General features: G+C 43.5%; 1 protein-coding gene across 2 annotated transcripts in view; it reads left to right on the top strand.

Annotated features, from left to right (window-relative positions):
* The window catches only part of GALR3 (galanin receptor 3), a 48,107-nt gene extending 29,836 nt beyond the window's left edge, over positions 1 to 18,271 (top strand). For both annotated transcript variants that reach the window (XM_082264848.1, XM_082264847.1), the window contains exon 3: positions 17,363 to 18,271. In XM_082264848.1, the coding sequence (XP_082120974.1) occupies positions 17,363 to 18,170 (808 nt within the window). In that variant the 3' untranslated portion in view covers positions 18,171 to 18,271. The remainder of the gene's footprint in view (positions 1 to 17,362) is intronic.
* Positions 18,272 to 18,883: the final 612 nt, after the last annotated feature.

Genomic DNA, 18,883 nt, shown 5'->3' with positions numbered 1-18,883 from the left:
CTGGATGGCTCCCTGGACAATTGCTTGAATGATCTGGTCTTAAAGCCTGTTTTTCTTAAACCTTGAACCTCTGCACTTCCTGTTTGCTAGATTATTGTGCTCTCTTTTACTGTAAGGTACCTGGGTCCACACCTTCTGTGAGTGCATATGCCTTTCATGTTGGTGCTGGGTTATTTCTCACTGATGAGTTTGGATATCAGAACACTTCAGCTTCACTTTGTGTTTTCCAGTATTTCTTCACCATGTTATATGAACTATGGACTCACTTACTGTGATATAGTTGCACTTTTTTGATTTGTATCATCACAGTATCTTTGCGACTGGTGAGTATCTTTGCGACTGGTGAGTATCTTTGCGACTGGTGAGTATCTTAGCGACTGGTTAGTATATTAGCGACTGGTGAGTACCCCAGGTTTAGTACCAGGGGAGACAGAGGTAGTGTAGGTAAGGAAGAGCAGGTCGTTAATATTATCCCCATAGAGTAGTGGGTAATAATGTCCGACAGGATTGGTGATGCCACTCAGTGCACTTCTTGCTGCATGTATGCGTTCCTTGATGAACCAATCGAGGACAAATACTGCTGTGCAAGATGTGAGCGACTTGTTGCTCTGGTAGACCAGATCCTGGACCTACAGAACACAGTGGCAACACTGCGTAGCATCAACAACCTGGAAAGGAGCTTGGACATTACCCATCAGGCGCTGGCAGAGGCCAGAATAGAGGAGGGAGGAATAGAGGAGACGCAAGCAGCAGAGGTACGCAGTTGGGTGACTTTTAGGAAGGGTAGAGGGATGAGTGTCAGGGAGGACAGTCCTGAGTTGGTACACCCTAACAAATTTGCCGAGTTGCAGGTTGAGGGGGATATCAACTCAGGGGTTGCAGTGCTGGAGCATGCGCCCTCCCCCAGCTGCCAGGGGAGGGGCGGCTCCAGGAAGAAGGGGGGCGTTGACTCAGGAAAGGTTAGACAGGTTGTGGTAGTGGGGGACTCAATTATCAAGAGGACAGAGAGGGCAATCTGTAAAAAAGATCTCGGTAACCGAACAGTTTGTTGTTTACCGGGCGCCAGCGTTTGGCACATCGCAGATCTGGCAGACAGATTATTGTGCGGGGCTGGGGATGTCCCAGCGGTCATGGTGCATGTGGGCACTAATGACAAAGTAAAAGGAAGGTGGAGGATCCTAAAGAACAATTTCAGGGACTTAGGTAATAGATTGAGGAAAAGGACCTCCAAGGTGGTTTTCTCTGAAATACTGCCTGTACCTCGAGCCACACAAGAGAGGCAGAAGGAGATTAGGGAACTTAACAAGTGGCTGAGGAACTGGTGTAGGAAGGAGGGGTTTGGGTTCCTGGAGAACTGGGCTGACTTCTCAGTCGGCTACCGACTCTTTAGTAAGGATGGGCTGCACCTTAATCACGTTTAACTTCTGTAAAACAAAGAGGGGTATATGCTAATGCCAGGAGCCTAGCTAATAAAATGGATGAGTTGGAAATGTTAGTACATGAGGATAACATAGACCTTGTGACATAGACTGGCTGGCCAATATCCAAGGGTATTCGGTGTACCGGAAGGACAGGGTAGGAAAAAGAGGGGGAGGGGTATGTCTCTATGTCAAGAACAATATAAAGGTGATAGAAAGGAGTGACATTACGGATGGGATGAGCATGGATTTAGAATCTGTGTGGGTTGAACTACATAGGGAAGGAGAAAAGGGGAAAGTAATTGTGGGGGTTTGCTATAGGCCACCTAACCAAGGGGAGGAGGTAGAGCTGGAATTTTTAGCACTAATGGGTAAAGTGGCAAAATTGGGATCAGTCATCATATTGGGGGACTTCAATTATCCCGACATTGACTGGGATGAGGGGATTACACACTCACAGAAGGCCCGTCTATTCACGGAAACTTTTCAGGATAATTACATGTCACAGTTGGTGGATTCCCCTACCAGAGAAAACGCAGTCCTGGATCTATTGATCACTAATGACCCAGACATAATCTCGCAGGTAGGAGTCCAGGACAACCTGGGCTCTAGCGATCACAGGATGATCACATTTAGTATAAATAACAATATAACAAGGCAAACTTTCCAAAATTATACTCCTTGATGGAAAGGGTAAACTGGGACCAAACCCTGGGATCACTGACCACAAAGGATAAATGGGAATGCTTTAGGAACATAATAAGCAAATGCATCTTGCAGTGCATTCCTATGGGAAATAAATTTAGAAGAGACAAAGCCAAACCTGGCTGGCTAAACCGTAGCGTCAAAAAACTTATTAGGGGAAAAAAATTGGCCTTCAAGAAATATAAATCAGAGGGCACAGTATCGACTTTCGAGCAATACAAGGAGGCAAATAAGAAAAGTAAACAAGAAATCAAGATGGCTAAAATCAACTTTGAGTGACAAATAGCGGAGGATAGTAAAAAAAACCCAAAGAAATTCTTTAAATATATCAACAGCAAAAAAACTAAGGCAGAGCATATTGCACACATAATTAACGATGATGGGAGGATGGTTACAGAGGACACTGAAAAAGCACCGCGCTGAATGCTTTTTTCTCGTCAGTCTTTATACAGGAAACGGAGGGTACACTGACCATGACTGTATGGTTAGTAGTAATACACAGGACTTGCCACTATGGCTAACAGAGGGTGAAATAAGAGAAAGGCTGGATAAACTTAACACAAACAAATCACCAGGCCCGGATGGCGTACATCCGAGAGTACTCAAGGAACTCAGTAAAGTTATATCTAGACCACTGTTCCTGATCTTTGCTGACAGTATTAGGACAGGAGATGTACCAGGGGATTGGAAGAAAGCTAACGTGATTCCGATATTCAAAAAGGGCCAGAGGCATATCCTGGGAAATTATAGGCCTGTCAGTTTGACATCAGTAGTATGTAAACTACTGGAGGGGATGATAAGGGACTATATCGTAGAGTTTGCTAAAGACAACAACATCATCAGCGGTAATCAGCACGGGTTTACAAATGGGCGTTCTTGTCAAACCAATCTCTTAGCATTCTACGAGGAGGTGAGCTGTGAGCTAGATAGGGGCAGACCAGTGGATGTGGTGTACTTGGATTTCGCTAAGGCGCTTGATACAGTTCCCCACAAGCGCTTAATTTATAAAATAAGGTCTGCAGGTATCGACAGCAGGGTTTGCTCTTGGATACGGAACTGGCTAAAAGGGCGTGTCCAAAGGGTGGTAATAAACAGCGCATACTCAGACTGGTCTGAGGTAGTAAGCGGGGTGCCCCAGGGCTCAGTCCTGGGACCAACCTTGTTCAATTTATTCATAAACAACATTGAGGACGGGATCAGTAGTTCGTTATCAGTTTTTGCAGATGACACAAAATTGGCCAGGGCAATAACTGCACAGCATGAAGCAGATATCCTACAGAATGACCTGGACAAAATAACGGAGTGGGAAACGACATGGCAAATGAGGTTTAACGTGGAGAAGTGTAAGGTTTTGCACTTGGGGACTAAAAACATAAAAACACAATACACGTTAGGAGGGGAACCCTTGGGGGAATCAAAAATGGAGAAGGATCTGGGAGTCTTGGTTGATGATAGATTAGTCAACAGCATGCAATGTCAAGCGGCAGCTGCCAAAGCCAGCAGATTATTAGCATGCATAAAAAAAGAGATGTATTCCAGAGATAAGACTATAATCCTACCACTTTATAAAACTCTGGTCCGACCGCATCTGGAGTATCCTGTCCAGTTCTGGTCGCCAGTCCTCAGGAGGGATGTGTTGGAGCTGGAGAGAGTCCAGAGAAGGGCAACTAAACTGATTAGGGGATTGAAGGACCTTAACTATGAAGAGCGTCTGCAATCGCTTGATTTATTCTCCCTGGAGAAGAGACGTCTGAGGGGGGACATGATAGCAATTTATAAATATCTTAATGGGGATCTCAGCTTAGAAAAACAGCTGTTAATTCGAAGGGATTGCATGAGGACTCGAGGACATATAATGCGATTAGAGGAGAAGCGTTTTAACCTCAGGCAACGAGGGGGGTTCTTTACTGTTAGGGCTACAAGATTGTGGAATTCTCTACCACAAGAGGTGGTTTCTGCAGGAAGTATGGTGGCTTTCAAAAGACTCTTAGACTTACATCTCAAGGATCAGGACATTAAGGGCTATGTGAGATGATTACAGCAACACACACCTACGCAGGTTGAACTGGATGGACTATTGTCTTTATTCAACCTCACCTACTATGTAACTATGTAATGTAACAGTACTTATTCTTTCATTAAGCGCTGCACTTTTTTATATGTCATTTATGGACAATTTTTTATGTCAATTGTCGTGCTGGCAGCTTCCATGTTATAGTTAGTGTATTTCCATGTGTATTCAGTGGCGTAGCGTGGGTTGTCAGCGCCCGGGGCAAGGTAAGTAATTTGCGCCCCCTACACAAACCTACTAGACCATTATACAGACCACTACACTGACACCTACACTGACCTAGCTGACCACTACAGAGACCTTCCTGATTACTATACTAACACCTACACAGACCTACCTGACCACGACACAGACCTACCTGACCGCGACACTGAGCTACCTAATTACTATACTGACACCTACACAGACACCTACTCTGACCTACCTGATCACTACACTGAGCTACCTAATTAATATACTTTCACTTACACTGAACTACCTGTTTCCTGTACTAACCAACCTGATCACTATACTGACACCTACAGAGACCTACCTGACCACTACTCAGACCTATAGTTTATATTTAGTACACCTATAAATGTACTAAATTTCCAAAAAAAAAAAATTACCAACTCAGTAAAAAGTTAAATCAATGAGTTTATTGAGTAGTCAAAATAGCAAAAAACACAAGGTAATGAAAAACAGAAACCTTCCGCCTTGCCACCGCAAAGTGGACTACATAGTCATTAAAACCAATACATGCACACCACACATCCCGCTGCAGCCCACCAACAGAGGAGTAATAATAAAAGTGAATAGATCAATACAAATAATAATATATCAACTGGTCACAAATAATAACAATGCATGTTGCAATATATCAGTGAAGACTGGTCATGGAGGAGCTTACCATTACAGTAAACCCCCCTCCATTGTGGGGGTTACGTTCCGGACCCAGCCGCGAAAAGTGAAAATCCGCGAAATAGAAAAACCATATTAAAATGTATTGTAGGCATGTTTTTTTTTACTGTCACTGTACGTGTAAAAGCATTTTAAGGTCTTTAACCACTTGCCTACAGTGCACTTTCACCCCCTTCCTGCCCAGACTGATTTTCAGCTTTCAGCGCTCTCACACTTTGAATGACAATTACTCAGTCATGCAACACTGTACCCATAAAAAATTTGTGTCCTTTTTTTCACACAAATAGAGCTTTCTTTTGATGGTATTTAATCACTACTGGGTTTTTTATTTTTTGTGCTATAAATAAAAAAAGACTGGAAATATTGTGAAAAAACGCATTTTTCTTTGTTTCTGTCATAAAATTTAGCAAATGAGTAATTTTTCTTAACAAATTTTGGCCAAAATTTATACTGCTACTTATCTTTGGTAAAAATAACCCAAATAAGTGTATATTATTTGGTCTTTGTGAAAGTTATAGAGTCCACAAGCTATGGTGCGAATCATTGAAAATTTATCACACTTGATCACACCTGATGTACTGAAGGCCTATCTCATTTCTTGAGACACTAAAAAGTCAGGAAAGTACAAATACCCCCCAAATGACCCCTTTTTGGAAAGTAGACATTCCAAGGTATTTAAAAAGGGTGATAAAAACGAATTTATGCAGCGCTAGCTTCAATAAAGTGATAAGTGCTGTGATATATAAACAATATTCAATAATTTATAAAGTGCATAGTAAAGATCATATACACAAAGTGCTAAGTGCTAAAAAATATATGCAATATCCAATAAATTATAAAGTGCATGTATACACATAGGTGGTTAGATATACTCCAAAAGAATATTCAGTGCTTGAAACAAAAAGTCCTTATGGTGATCCAATTAAGGTGCCAAGGTGCCAAAAATATTCCAGGTGCTTGCAAAGTGACAAGGTGCCCCTCAAGGTTCCCCACTCACCAGATTGCAGATGAATTTTAAGACCTTCAAGATTATTGCACATTGCCCAGGATCTTTAAGGACCAGAACTTCTCCTGTGTAGCCTTCACACTTGTTGGGTCAGCTTCCGCCTTTAGAAGTCTCTCATCTGATAAGTCCATAAGGACTTTTTGTTTCAAGCACTGAATATTCTTTTGGAGTATATCTAACCACCTATGTGTATACATGCACTTTATAATTTATTGGATATTGCATATATTTTTTAGCACTTAGCACTTTGTGTATATGATCTTTACTATGCACTTTATAAATTATTGAATATTGTTTATATATCACAGCACTTATCACTTTATTGAAGCTAGCGCTGCATAAATTCGTTTTTATCACATTTTCCTAAGAATTTTCTTAGAGTCTGCAGCAGCTGCTCATTATCTTATTCATATTAATAATTTTCACGTTGTGTAGCGCGGGTTTAATTTTGTTTTTTCATTTAAAAAGGGGCATGGTGAGTTTTTTGAAGTTGTCATTTTTTCCCACAACTCTTTGCAAAATGAAGATTTTTTTTTTTTTACAAATTGACGTATTAACAGGTTATTTCTCTCACACAGCATATGTATACTTGCAACTACACCCCAAAACACATTCTACTACTCCTCCTGAGTATGGCGATACCACATGTGTGAGACTTTTTCACAGCCTGGCCACATACATAGGCCTAACATCCAAGTAGTACCGTCCGGCATTCTAGGAGCACAAATTACACATATAATTTCCTGACAACCTATCGCACTTTTGAAGGCCCTGGAGCACCAGGACAATGGAAACCCCCATAAAATGACCCAATTTTGGAAAGCAAACAGCCCAATGTATAATTTTTGAGGCATAATGAGTCTTTTGAATATGTCATTTTTTTCCACAAGTTTTTGGAAAATGTGGAAAGAAAATTAAAACACATTTTTTTTACACAAAGCTGTCCATTTATGCAATATTTCTAACACATAGCATGTACATAGCAAAAATTGCACCCTAAAATACATTCTGCTATTCCTCCTGAGTATGGCGATACCACATGTGTAACACTTTTTCACAGCCTGGCCACATACAAACGCCTAACATCCAAGTAGCCCTTTTCACAAAGTTGTCCATTTATCCACTTTAAGACTGGGCCTATTTTTGACACTTGGTGTTTACAAGCTAAAATCATTTTTTTTGCTAGAAAACTACTTTATTATATATACATTATATATTTTTTTTTAGCAGAGACCCTAGAGAATAAAATGGAGATCGTTGCAATATTTTTTTATCACACCATATTTGCGCAGCAGTCTTCCAAATGCGATTTTTTTTGAAAAAAATTCACTTTTTTGAACTAAAAAATAAGAAAACAGTAAATTTAGCCCAATTTTTTCCCACAATGTGAAAGATAATGTTACGCCGAGTAATTAGATACCCAACATGTCATGCTTCAAAATTGCGCATGCTCACAAAATGGCGCCAAACATTGGTACTTAAAAATCCCCATAGGCAACAATTTAAAGATTTCTACAGGCTGCTATCTTAGAGTTACAGAGGAGGTCTAGGGCTCAAATTATTGCTCTCACTCTAACGATCGCGGAGATACCTCACATGTATGGTTTGAACACCGTTTACATATGTGGGCGGGACTTGCGTATGAGTTTGCTTCTGCGCGCGAGCTAACGGGGACAGGGCGCTTTAATTTTTTATTTTTTTTCCTATTTATTTTATTTATTATTTTTTTATTTTTACACAGTTTAAAAAAAAAATGTTTTGATAATTTTTATTCCTATTAAAAGGAATGTAAACATCCCTTGTAATAGAAATAGGCATGACAGGTCCTCTTTATTGTGAGATCTGGGGTCAAAAAGACCTCACACCTCACAACTACACTAAAAAAGAAAAAAAATTGTTGAAAAAGGAAAAAAAAAAAAAAAGCGCCCTTTAAACCGGTTGCTAGGCAACGTCTTTTGACGTAGCTCCGGTCCTCCAAGACCATAGAGTCGAGTGAGGGACATCTTGCCCTCACTCGACTTCCTGTCTCTGAGGATCCGGGGCCGAATAGTTTTCCCCGCTGCCGGCGGGTCCGGTAAGCTGGGAAAACGTCTGGGACGCGGCGGGAGGGGGGGGCACCTCTTCCCCTGCACCGTAAGGGTAATTTCGCGGCGAATCCGCCACTGGGACCACCCTTATCTGAAAGCCTGCCTGCCGTTTCAAAAAATACCGGGGTTATGGCAGCTATCTGCTGCCATAACCCCAGTATTTAGCTTTTAATGGCCGACGCATATAGTCGTTAGGCGGTCAGTAAGTGATTGCATGTATATGGCAAACAGGTGACGATGACTGATGGGGTGACAGGTGACGATGACTGATGGGGTGACAGGTGACGATGACTGATGGGGTGACAGGTGACGATGATTCATGAGGTGACAGGAGACGATGATTGATGAGGTGACAAGTGACGATGATTGATGGGGTGACAGATGACAATCACTGACGGGGTGACAAGTGACGATGATTGATGGGGTGACAAGTGACGATCACTGATGGGGTGACAAGTGACGATGATTGATAGGGTGACAGATGACAATGACTGATGGGGTGACAGGTGACGGTGATTGGTGGGGTGACAGGTGACGGGCGATGGTCACTGATGGGTGACAGGTGACGGGCGATGGTGCACGGCGGTACTGATGGCATTCTCTGGTGACCGGTGAACTTTAGGCTATGTCCACATGTGAGCGTAGCGATCATGGGCAGAATCACTGCGATTCTGCCCGCGATCCAGAAATCATTGCAAATCGCGGGGTGCCTGTGCGTTGCCCGTGATTTGCAATAGCACCCCAAACGCTGTGCGATGTTGCTGCGATTTCCACCTGCCGAATCACGGTAACATCACGCAAACAACGCATGACGCCCCAAAGAAGCTCTTGTACCTTTTTTGGGCGTCATGCGATGTTTGTGCGCGATGTTACCGCGATTCAGCAGGTGGAAATCGCAGCAACATCGCACAGCGTTTGGGGTGCTATTGCAAATCACGGGCAACGCACAGGCGTCCCGCAATTTGCAATGATTTCCGGATCGCGGGCAGAATCGCGGTGATTCTGCCTGCGATCGCTACGCTCAAATGTGAACGTTATGGGTGTCAATTTCTGGGCACTGATGAGGTGACTGTTGGGTGACAGGTGACATTGGGAGGGGGGGGGCTAAGGACTGTGTGGGGACATTTTATTTTTGTGATTTTTACTTTTTTACAGGTACACAGAGCAGTAACTCACTGTTTCTAGCTCTGCTCCCCTCATACTGGAAACTGTATGAGGGGAGCAGAGCTAGTAACAGTGAGTTACTGCTCTTTGTTTACATTTTGTGATCGGCTGTGAATGGATTCACAGCCGATCACTTAGTAAACAGTCACTGTCAGTGACTGTTTACTACCGCCGGTGACAGCTGTGTTCCTACGGAACACAGTGCCACCGACATGACTGCGCTGCGCGCTCCCGATCGCGCATGCGCGGTCATCTCCCGGGCGCCTCCATTGTGATCGGCTGTGTCATTGGAACACAGCCGATCACGTGGGAAACAGCTACGCCCATTGGCTGTTTCCCCCCTGCCGGTGACGGGGGGTGTCCCGGGGACACCCCGACACCGGCAGTGCAGGGCGGTGCGCACGCGATCGCGCGCCTGCCCTGCTATTCTGGGATCACGTCATATAACATCTTCCCAGAATAATGGTCGCACCGCTCCGCCGTCAATTGACGGCGGGCGGCAAGTGGTTAAACACACTTTTAAAACAATAGAAACTCATTTAAACACATAAAAGATACTGAGAGACATAGCAAGAGCTATGGAAAACACAAAAATATTTCATTTTTAATGATTTATATAGAAAAATAACATTACAAAAGAAAACGCAATAAACCGGGACCGCAAAAACTGAACCGCGATGGAGCGGGGGTTTACTGTATTCATATTGCGACTAAGCGCATCCAGGCATCGGCGAACAAGTGACGATTACACAGGAGAAGCCGTCCCGACTGAATAGAGAGCTGAGTGACCGTATCAAAAGAATCTGCATATACGGGCCAAAATTTCAAAACACCATGGCCATTTAGCAAATTAAGACCAGCATCTAAGCACTTCATGAGATTGGCGGACAGAAGATCGCCGATTGCAAAGGAAAGAATGCCCAGGCTGAATAGAGAGCTGAATAGCCGTATCGGGCGAGCCAGCATACATGGGCCGACAACGGGATATCCACAAGAATACAAATTCAAAATACCATGGCCCATGCAGCAGGCTAGTACGATACCGGTATGCAGATCACTGGCTGGCTATCACAGCAGCAATAAGTAAAATACCAGGGTACTCTGAATAAATCTCCACATGATCGAGAACGTGTAAATACCACAGCTGATATACCTCAGCTCTGTATTCAGCCTGAGCATTCTTTCCTTTGCAATCGGCGACCTTCTTCTTCATTAAGCGCTTAGATGCAGATTCTTTTGATACGGTCACTCAGCTCTCTATTCAGTCCGGATGGCTTCTCCTGTGTAATTGGCAATTGTTCGCCGATGCCTGGAGGCGCTTAGTCGCGGTATGAATAATGGTAAGCTCCTCCATGACCAGTCTTCACTGATATATTGCAACTTGCATTGTTACTATTTGTGACCAGTTGATATATTATTATTTGTATTGATCGATTCATTTTTTTTATTATTCCTCTGTTGGTGGGCTGCAGCGGGATGTGTGGTGTGCATGTATTGGTTTTAATGACTATGTAGTCCACTCTGCGGTGACAAGGCGGAAGGTCTCTGTGTTTTTCATAACCTTGTGTTTTTTGCTATTTTGACTACTCAATAAACAATTTAGTACATTTATACCCCCAGTTACTCAGATATGGCGTTTTGGGGCAACATTCCTTCTTTGCTGTCCCTGTTCTTGTTAAATGCCACTACACAGACCTACCTGACCACTACACAGACCTACCTGTTCACTAAACACCTACACTGACCTACCCGTTTCCTACACTAACCTACCTGATTACTATACTGACACCTACAGATCTACCTGATTCCTGCACTAACCGACCTGATCACTACACTGACCTACCTAATTACTATACTGACCCCTACACTGACATTCCTGATTCCTACACTGACCTACCTGACACCTTCACTGAACCCCCTACACTGACACCCCCTACACAGACACCTACACTGACCCCCCTACGCTGACCCCTACAATGAACCCCCCCTACACTGACCCCCCATAAACTGACACCTACACTGACCCCTTCAGTGACCCCCCCATACACTGATACCTACACTGCCCCCCCATACACTGACACCTACACTGAGACCTTCACTGACCCCCCTACACTGACACCCCCTACACACTGACACCCCCCTACATTTACCCCCCCATACACTGACACCTACACTGACCCCCCTACACTGACACCGACACTGACTCCCTCATACACTGACACCTATACTGACCCTCCCCACACTAACCCCCCACATACACTGACCCCCCGCCCCCATACACTGACACCTACACTGACCCCCCCCCCTCACTAACCCCCCCTACACTGACACATACACTAACCCCCCCATACACTGACCCCTACGCTGACACCTTTCCCCTACATTTCCACATACACTGACCCCCCCTACACTGACACCTACACTAACACCCCCTACAGTGACATCTCCATACACTGACACCTACACTGACACCCCCATACACTAACAGCTACATTGACAACCCCATGCACTGACCCCCACACTGACTCCCTTACACTGACACCTATACTGACCCCCCTACACTGACCCCCCTACAGTGACACCTACACTGACCCCCCTTTACTAACCCCCCTACACTGACACACTGACCCCCCCTCCCATACACTGACCCCTACATTTCCACATACGCTGACCCCCCTACACTGACACCCCCATACACTGATACCTACACTGACACCTATACTGACCCCCCCCCCATACACTGACACCTACACCGACACCTATACTGACCCCCCATACACTGACCCCTACAATGACCCCCTCCCCTACATTTCCACATACACTGACCCCCCCTATACACTGACCTCCCCATACACCAACACCTACACTGACACCCCCCTACACTGACCCCTACACTGACACCCCCCCTACACTGACCCCTACACTGACACCCCCCCTACACTGACACCTACACTGACCCCTACACTAACACCCCCTACACTGACACCTACACTGACCCCACCCATGTCCACTTCCCTGGGCCCCTGGGGGCAGGCAGCACATCACTTACCTTGTTCTGTGTCTAGACACTGGAGGCGATCTGGAGCGGAGGGGAGAGACTGCGTACCGCGTCCTGCCCGGACAGCAGGGGGAGACTCTGGAAGCGGAGTCTCGGCTCACAGGCGGAGTGATATCAAGTGCACTTCGCCTGTGAGAGGAGGAGTCATACAGAGGAAGCACACAGCTGCAGTATAGAGCAGAGCCGCGTGCTTCCTCTGTATGGCTCCTCCTCCCACAGGCTGAGTGCACTTGATATCACTCCGCCTGTGAGCCGGTACTATGTGGGAAATAGCGGCTCCCTTCTCAGTCATGACATCTCTGACACTGCCGTCCTCAGCCCTGCCGGGATCTCGCCCTGCGCTCGCGGGTGTCCATGAGTGCAGGGCGAAATGCGGGAGACTTGAGATGTCTGTAAAGGGCACTATGATCCCGCGGATGGCGGGCGTGGGATGCGCCCCTCTAAATGTTGCGCCCGGTGCCAGTGGCCCCCCCTGCATCCCCCAAGCTACACCACTGTGTGTATTGACATTTTCATTTAAGGCTGTTGTGAGCCTTGTTGTAAGGCTCTTCTTGGCAAAGAAAAAAAAAAAATATATATATATACTATTATATACTATTTTGTCAAAAGAATTGGGACACCTGCCTTTACACGCACATGAACTATTGAGTTAGCCCTCCATTTGCAGCTATAATAGCTTCAACTCTTCTGGGAAGGCTGCCCACAAGGTTTAGGAGTGCTTCTATTGGAATATTTGACCTTTCTTTCAGAAGAGCATTTGTGAGATCAGGCATGGATGTTGGACGAGAAGGCCTGGCTCGCAGTCTGTTCTCTAATTCATTCTATCAGGTAGAGGTCAGGACTCTGTAGAGGTCAAGTTCCTCCACCTCAAACTCGCTCATCAATGTCTTTATGGGCCCTGCTTTTTGCACTGGCCCAAATCATTTGGTGGAGGGGGGATTATGATGGGGGGTTGTTTTTCAGGGGTGGGGCTTGGCCCCTTAGTTCCAGTGAAGGGAATTCTTAAGGCGTCAGCATACCAATACATTTTGGACAATTTAATACTCCCAACTTTGTGGGAACAGTTTGGCGATGACCCTCCCTGTTCCAACATTACTGCGCACCAGTGCACAAAGCATATGCGTTCAGCAAATTAATTTAAATGATTCCTAGAATTCAGTAATGAGATCTTCAGCTTCCCATATATAAGTATACAGTATAATAAATTAATATAACTGGGCCTAGATATCTGGAATGCCCAAAAATACATATTAGAAGGTGTTATGCATGTGTTGTGCTGTGATTTTAATAAACGGATTAGAACCTGTAAGGCTAGATCCCTCAGGAGACTGGCAGCACAGTACATCCAGATCTTTCATCCAGATCATCCAGATATTTCTCCCAGTACAGGATTGATTATGGCACTGCCATGAAATTCTTCAGAGGATTGAACAGATTTAAGAGCTAAGTCCACCTTTAACAGGAAAAACAATAAATGCACATATATTTGCAGGAAAAAAAAATTTGCATTTATTCTGTTTTGCATAGTGGCCTGCAAAGCACGGCAGCTGCAATCAGTGAATCACAGGTGCAGTGTCAGGCTCCTGAAGACTTTTTCTTTATCTCAGTGAGGGGGATTTATCAAACTGGAGAAGCCACAATCTAGAGTAGCTGTGCATAGTCACCAATCAGCTCCCATCTTTCATTTCCAAGTATACTTGGATTTTGCAAAATCGTTTGACACAGATCCCCACACACGGCTAATGTGTAAGGTAAAGTCTACAGGCTTGGAAACATCAGTTTGTAAATGGATAGAAAATTGGCAAAACACGACATAGTACTTGGAGAAACCCTTGTTTTCCTAGTACAGAGGTAAGACCTTTCTTTTAGTTGGTTACCATAAATTTTCTATAGGATTAGGCTAGGATAGGCCACTCCATGACCTTAATGTGCTTCTTCTTGAGCCACTCCTTTGTTTACTTGGCGGTATGTTTTGGATCATTGTAATGCTTGAAGACCTATCCACGACCCATCTTCAGTGCTCTGGCTGAGGGAAGAAGGTTCTCATCCAAGTTTTTACAATACATGGCCCCACCCATTGGTCTCTTAATGTGCCAAAGTCGGCTTGTACCTTTAGTAGAGAAACAGCCCCAAAGCATAATGTTTCCACCTCCGTACAGATGGTGTTCTTAGGGTCATAGTCAACATTTTTCTTCCTCCAAACAAGGCAAGTCGAGGTAATGCCAAAGAGCTTGATTTCGTTCTTATCTGACCATAGCACTTTCTCCCAATCCTTCTCTGAAATCATTTAGATGTTCATTGGCAAACTTAAGATGGGCCTATACACATGCCTTCTTAAGGAGGGGGACCTTGCGGGTGCTGCAGGATTTCAATCCATGGAGGCGTATAGTGTTACCAATGGTTTGTTTAAAGACTGTGGTCCCAACTGCCTTGAGATCATTCACAAGCTCTAATGATCATACATCAGTATCATGTGTTTTTTCTGGATTTTTGGTTGATGTTATGTCTCTATGATTTAAAATACACCTACGAAAACAATGATAGACCCTTAATTTCTTTGTAAGTGGGCAAACTTACAAAATCTGCAGGGGATCAAAAATTTTTTTCGCCACTGTATAGACTTCAGGATTGATCAATTTTCAAATACGGTATATATACCATAGTGTGTAGACACTATAATTTTCCTACAAATCAATTAATATAGACTTATTGGGATTTCTTTTTACCAAAGACATATAGCAAAATACATTTTGGCTTAAATTTATAAAATTATTTGATTTTATTGGATATGTTTTATAACAGAAAGTAGAAAACATTTTTTTTTTCAAAATTTTCTGTCTTTATTTTTGTTTATATAATAAAAAATAAAAAACACAGAGGTAATAAAATACCAGCAAAAAAAACTATTGCCAGTTAGAGCAGCACAGTGCTGAATAGCAAAACATGCTCTGGTTATGAATAGGGTAAAATTTTCCAGAAGCTCAAGTGGTTAAGCTGCAAAGGCAGTGTGTGGGGGTGTAAACATGCCGTGGCCAGAATTATACCCTATATTGCATTTGACGGGCACTACAACCTGCTAGATGCGACCTGTTTAACCGCTTTACCACTGCTCACTGTGCTGCTACTGCGGCACAGTGGCTCGTTATCGTCTGGCGACGTAGGTCTATGTCGCCAGACATTCCCCTCTCTCGGGGGCGCGCGCGCGCCGCCGGAGGCTCGCTCCCGCTGTTTTCAGTCACAGCGGGAGTCGGGCCAGGGGAGGAGCGGCGGCGATCGCCGCTGCTCTTCCCCGATCGTCGGGGAATCTAGTTTGGAGATCCGCCCGCCTGTGTAAACAGAGCGGGCGGATCTCCTAAGTGACAGGCAGGGTCAGATTGCAGGGTTCAGCATAGCTGATCCCTCGATCTGTCCTTGTGTCACTCAGTCACCTCCCCCCCCCACACGTTAGTAAGCACCAGGCATACATTAACCCCTCCCTCTCCAATAAAATTAACCCCTTCCCTGCCAGTGTCATTTTTACAGTAACAGTGCATATATATATAGCACTGATTACTGCAGTAATGTCACTGGTACCCCCAAAAGTGTCAAAAATGTCAGTCAAGGGTCCAATCTGTCCGCCGCAATGTCGCAGTCCCACAAAACAAAATCGCAGATCGCCGCATTACGCGTTAAAAAAAAAAACACCAAAAATGACAGAAATCTTTCCCTTTGTTAGTAAACGCAATAACTTTTGCGCAAACCAATCAAAATACGCTTATTGTGATTTTTTTTTACCAAACATAGGTAGCAGAAAAAACAATTTGGCCAAAAATTTTAAAAAAATTTGATTTTTACATTTTTTTGGGGGGGGGGAATTTCATATAAAAAAATGTTAAAAATAATGTTATTTTTTCAAAACAAACGCTCTTTTTTGTTTATAGCGCAAAAAGTAAAAATCGCACAGGTGATCAAATACCACCAAAAGAAAGCTCTGTTTGTGGGAAAAAAAGGACATAAAACATCGCACAACTGAGCAATTGTCAGTTAAAGTCGCACAGAGCCGAATCGCAAAAAGTGGCCCAGACGTAAGACAGCAAAATCCTCCAGTATCCTCCAGTGGTAAAGTGGTTAAGTGAATGAGGCTACGCTGCAGTTGCATGCAATACACTTAGTTGTGGTGTTGTAGTGCAGCATTTAGGGGGGGAAATTGGTGGTGAGGAGGCAACATATCGCCTTTTTACCACCTGTCAAACACCTGTTAAAAGCCAGTCCAAGTGTAGCGCCAGTCCTTGCATGCAAACAAACCCTCTGGCGTTTTTTCCTTTCTTTTTACCTAGTAGTTTAGCCAGTAACTCCTATTTTTTAACTTACTTTAACAGACCAGCTGTGCAGCAAAAGTGAGAGCTAGAGGGTTGAGACAAACCATTTAACACTGACAGGGATGCCTACAATAATCAGCTTTTATTTATTTATGTAAAACCTCTATCCCAAAAGGAAAAAAACTGTTGCTGTAACTGCATAAAAAGTGTTATCTGGAATTCTGCCTTAATTTGTTAGTCAAGTTCATCTAAATCTGCTAGTGCATCCTACACCACCCTCTCCCCAGACTGACATTGCTGCTATCCAAAGGTGGCTATTTGGCTCCTTCACTGGAAGACAGGACGTGTGTTACTGACAGGATGGCTAGCAGACAATAAAGAAAAAATTAGCCTAAAAAAGGAAACATTAATGCAGCCACCACAATTAAAGATTGGTAAACTGCAATATATTACATTTTTTATTCTTGGTTTAATAGCACTTTGAGTTCACAGCTGAGCAAATCAAGTACACATATAACTAGATTACATTAATTATCTCAATATGCCTGGCATGATTTTTATTTTACAGGTAAATATTTACAGATATAGATCTGTATAACAGGTAGATATTTACAGATTTAATCAGATTCATGTTCATTCATTCTTTTTTCTGCAGGTACCTAGCCATCCGCTACCCACTGAAATCCAGAGACCTCCGTACCTCTAGGAATGCCCTCGCAGCTATTGCAGTTATATGGGCCCTTTCTATCCTATTTGCTGGCCCTTACTTGAGCTACTATCATATTATTCTTTATAATCAAGTACCTATCTGTATTCCAAACTGGGAGGATCGTAAGAGGAAGATAATGGATGTGTCTACGTTTGTTTTTGGCTACCTCCTCCCTGTGCTTATTCTTGGTCTCTCCTATGCTAGAACCATCTGCTTTTTGTGGACTTCAGTGGACCCTGTAAAAACAGTGTCTGAATCCAGAAAAGCCAAGCATAAAGTAACCAAAATGATTATCATAGTGGCTGTGCTGTTCTGTATTTGCTGGCTACCTCACCACTTAGTCATTCTTTGCTTCTGGTTTGGACATTTTCCCTTCAATAGAGCTACATATGCTTTCCGTCTAGTATCTCATTGCATGTCCTATGCTAATTCTTGCCTCAATCCAATTGTGTATGCTCTTATCTCTAAGCACTTCCGTAAGAGATTTAAACAAGTTTTTACATGTATGCTGACTCAGAAACGTGCACGCAACAAGGTTCATGCAGTACAAACTGCCAATACGGTAGCTGGTTTCTATGCTGGACACACAGAGGTCACCCAAGTTCAAGAGGAGACTGCTCGCAGTGGAAGAGTAGCAAGAGATGAAGTTATTGAGGGTCTTGGTCCAGAAGAGTCAACAAGTCACAGGGTAGTTGGCGGAAGCTGGGGAACACGATTGCCCAAGGCTGTTGGGTTTACAACACAAACTACATAGACTTGAGAAGAACAAAGAAATACCAAATTAAGTTTCAAAAGCAGCATCACAGGAGTTAACGAAGCTCTGCTGGTAGCTGATCCTAACTCATTTACAATTTTAGGGTCGGATTGTAGACTAAAGGATGGTATAGCTTCTTTATGTACCTCTGTCAAGGCCACTTACATTGTATATGCTTTGGATAAGATCTGACATGGATGTGTAAGGTGCTGGTCTACACAAAAGATTATTTGGGGAATGATATTTGTTTTAGAAAAAAGCCCCAGATCATTTTTTCTGTGCTTTACATTTTTCAATCTTTAAGTTGTCTTTTTGATGAGACCTTAACTGATGATATGCAAATGTATCTATATTACTCTTGGAATGGATAATGCTGATAAGATTGTGCAATGACACAGGCAAAATATAAAACGTGAATATCAGCGCTGCTTTGTAAACATTACCCTATATAATGTCCAAAACACTTATATCCAATAGTGCATAAAGACCTATGTGCAACAAAAAGTGACCATGTGCAGCAAAAATTCATATACGTAAACAATGTCCACAAATGATATAAGTTCATCAAGTGCTGCTGTAGTATTTCAAAAAGTGATGTAGTGCTCCCATAGCACTTTATGCACTATTGGATATAAGTGTTTTGGACATTATATAGGGTCAAGTTTACAAAGCAGCGCTGATATTCACGTTTTTCATTATTTAAAGGCACGTAC

This window comes from Pelophylax lessonae (genome assembly GCF_965119305.1).
Source record: "Pelophylax lessonae genome assembly, chromosome: 8".
In the NCBI taxonomy this organism is placed as follows: Eukaryota; Metazoa; Chordata; class Amphibia; order Anura; family Ranidae; genus Pelophylax; species Pelophylax lessonae.
This window is presented reverse-complemented; position numbering and strand designations above follow the sequence as displayed.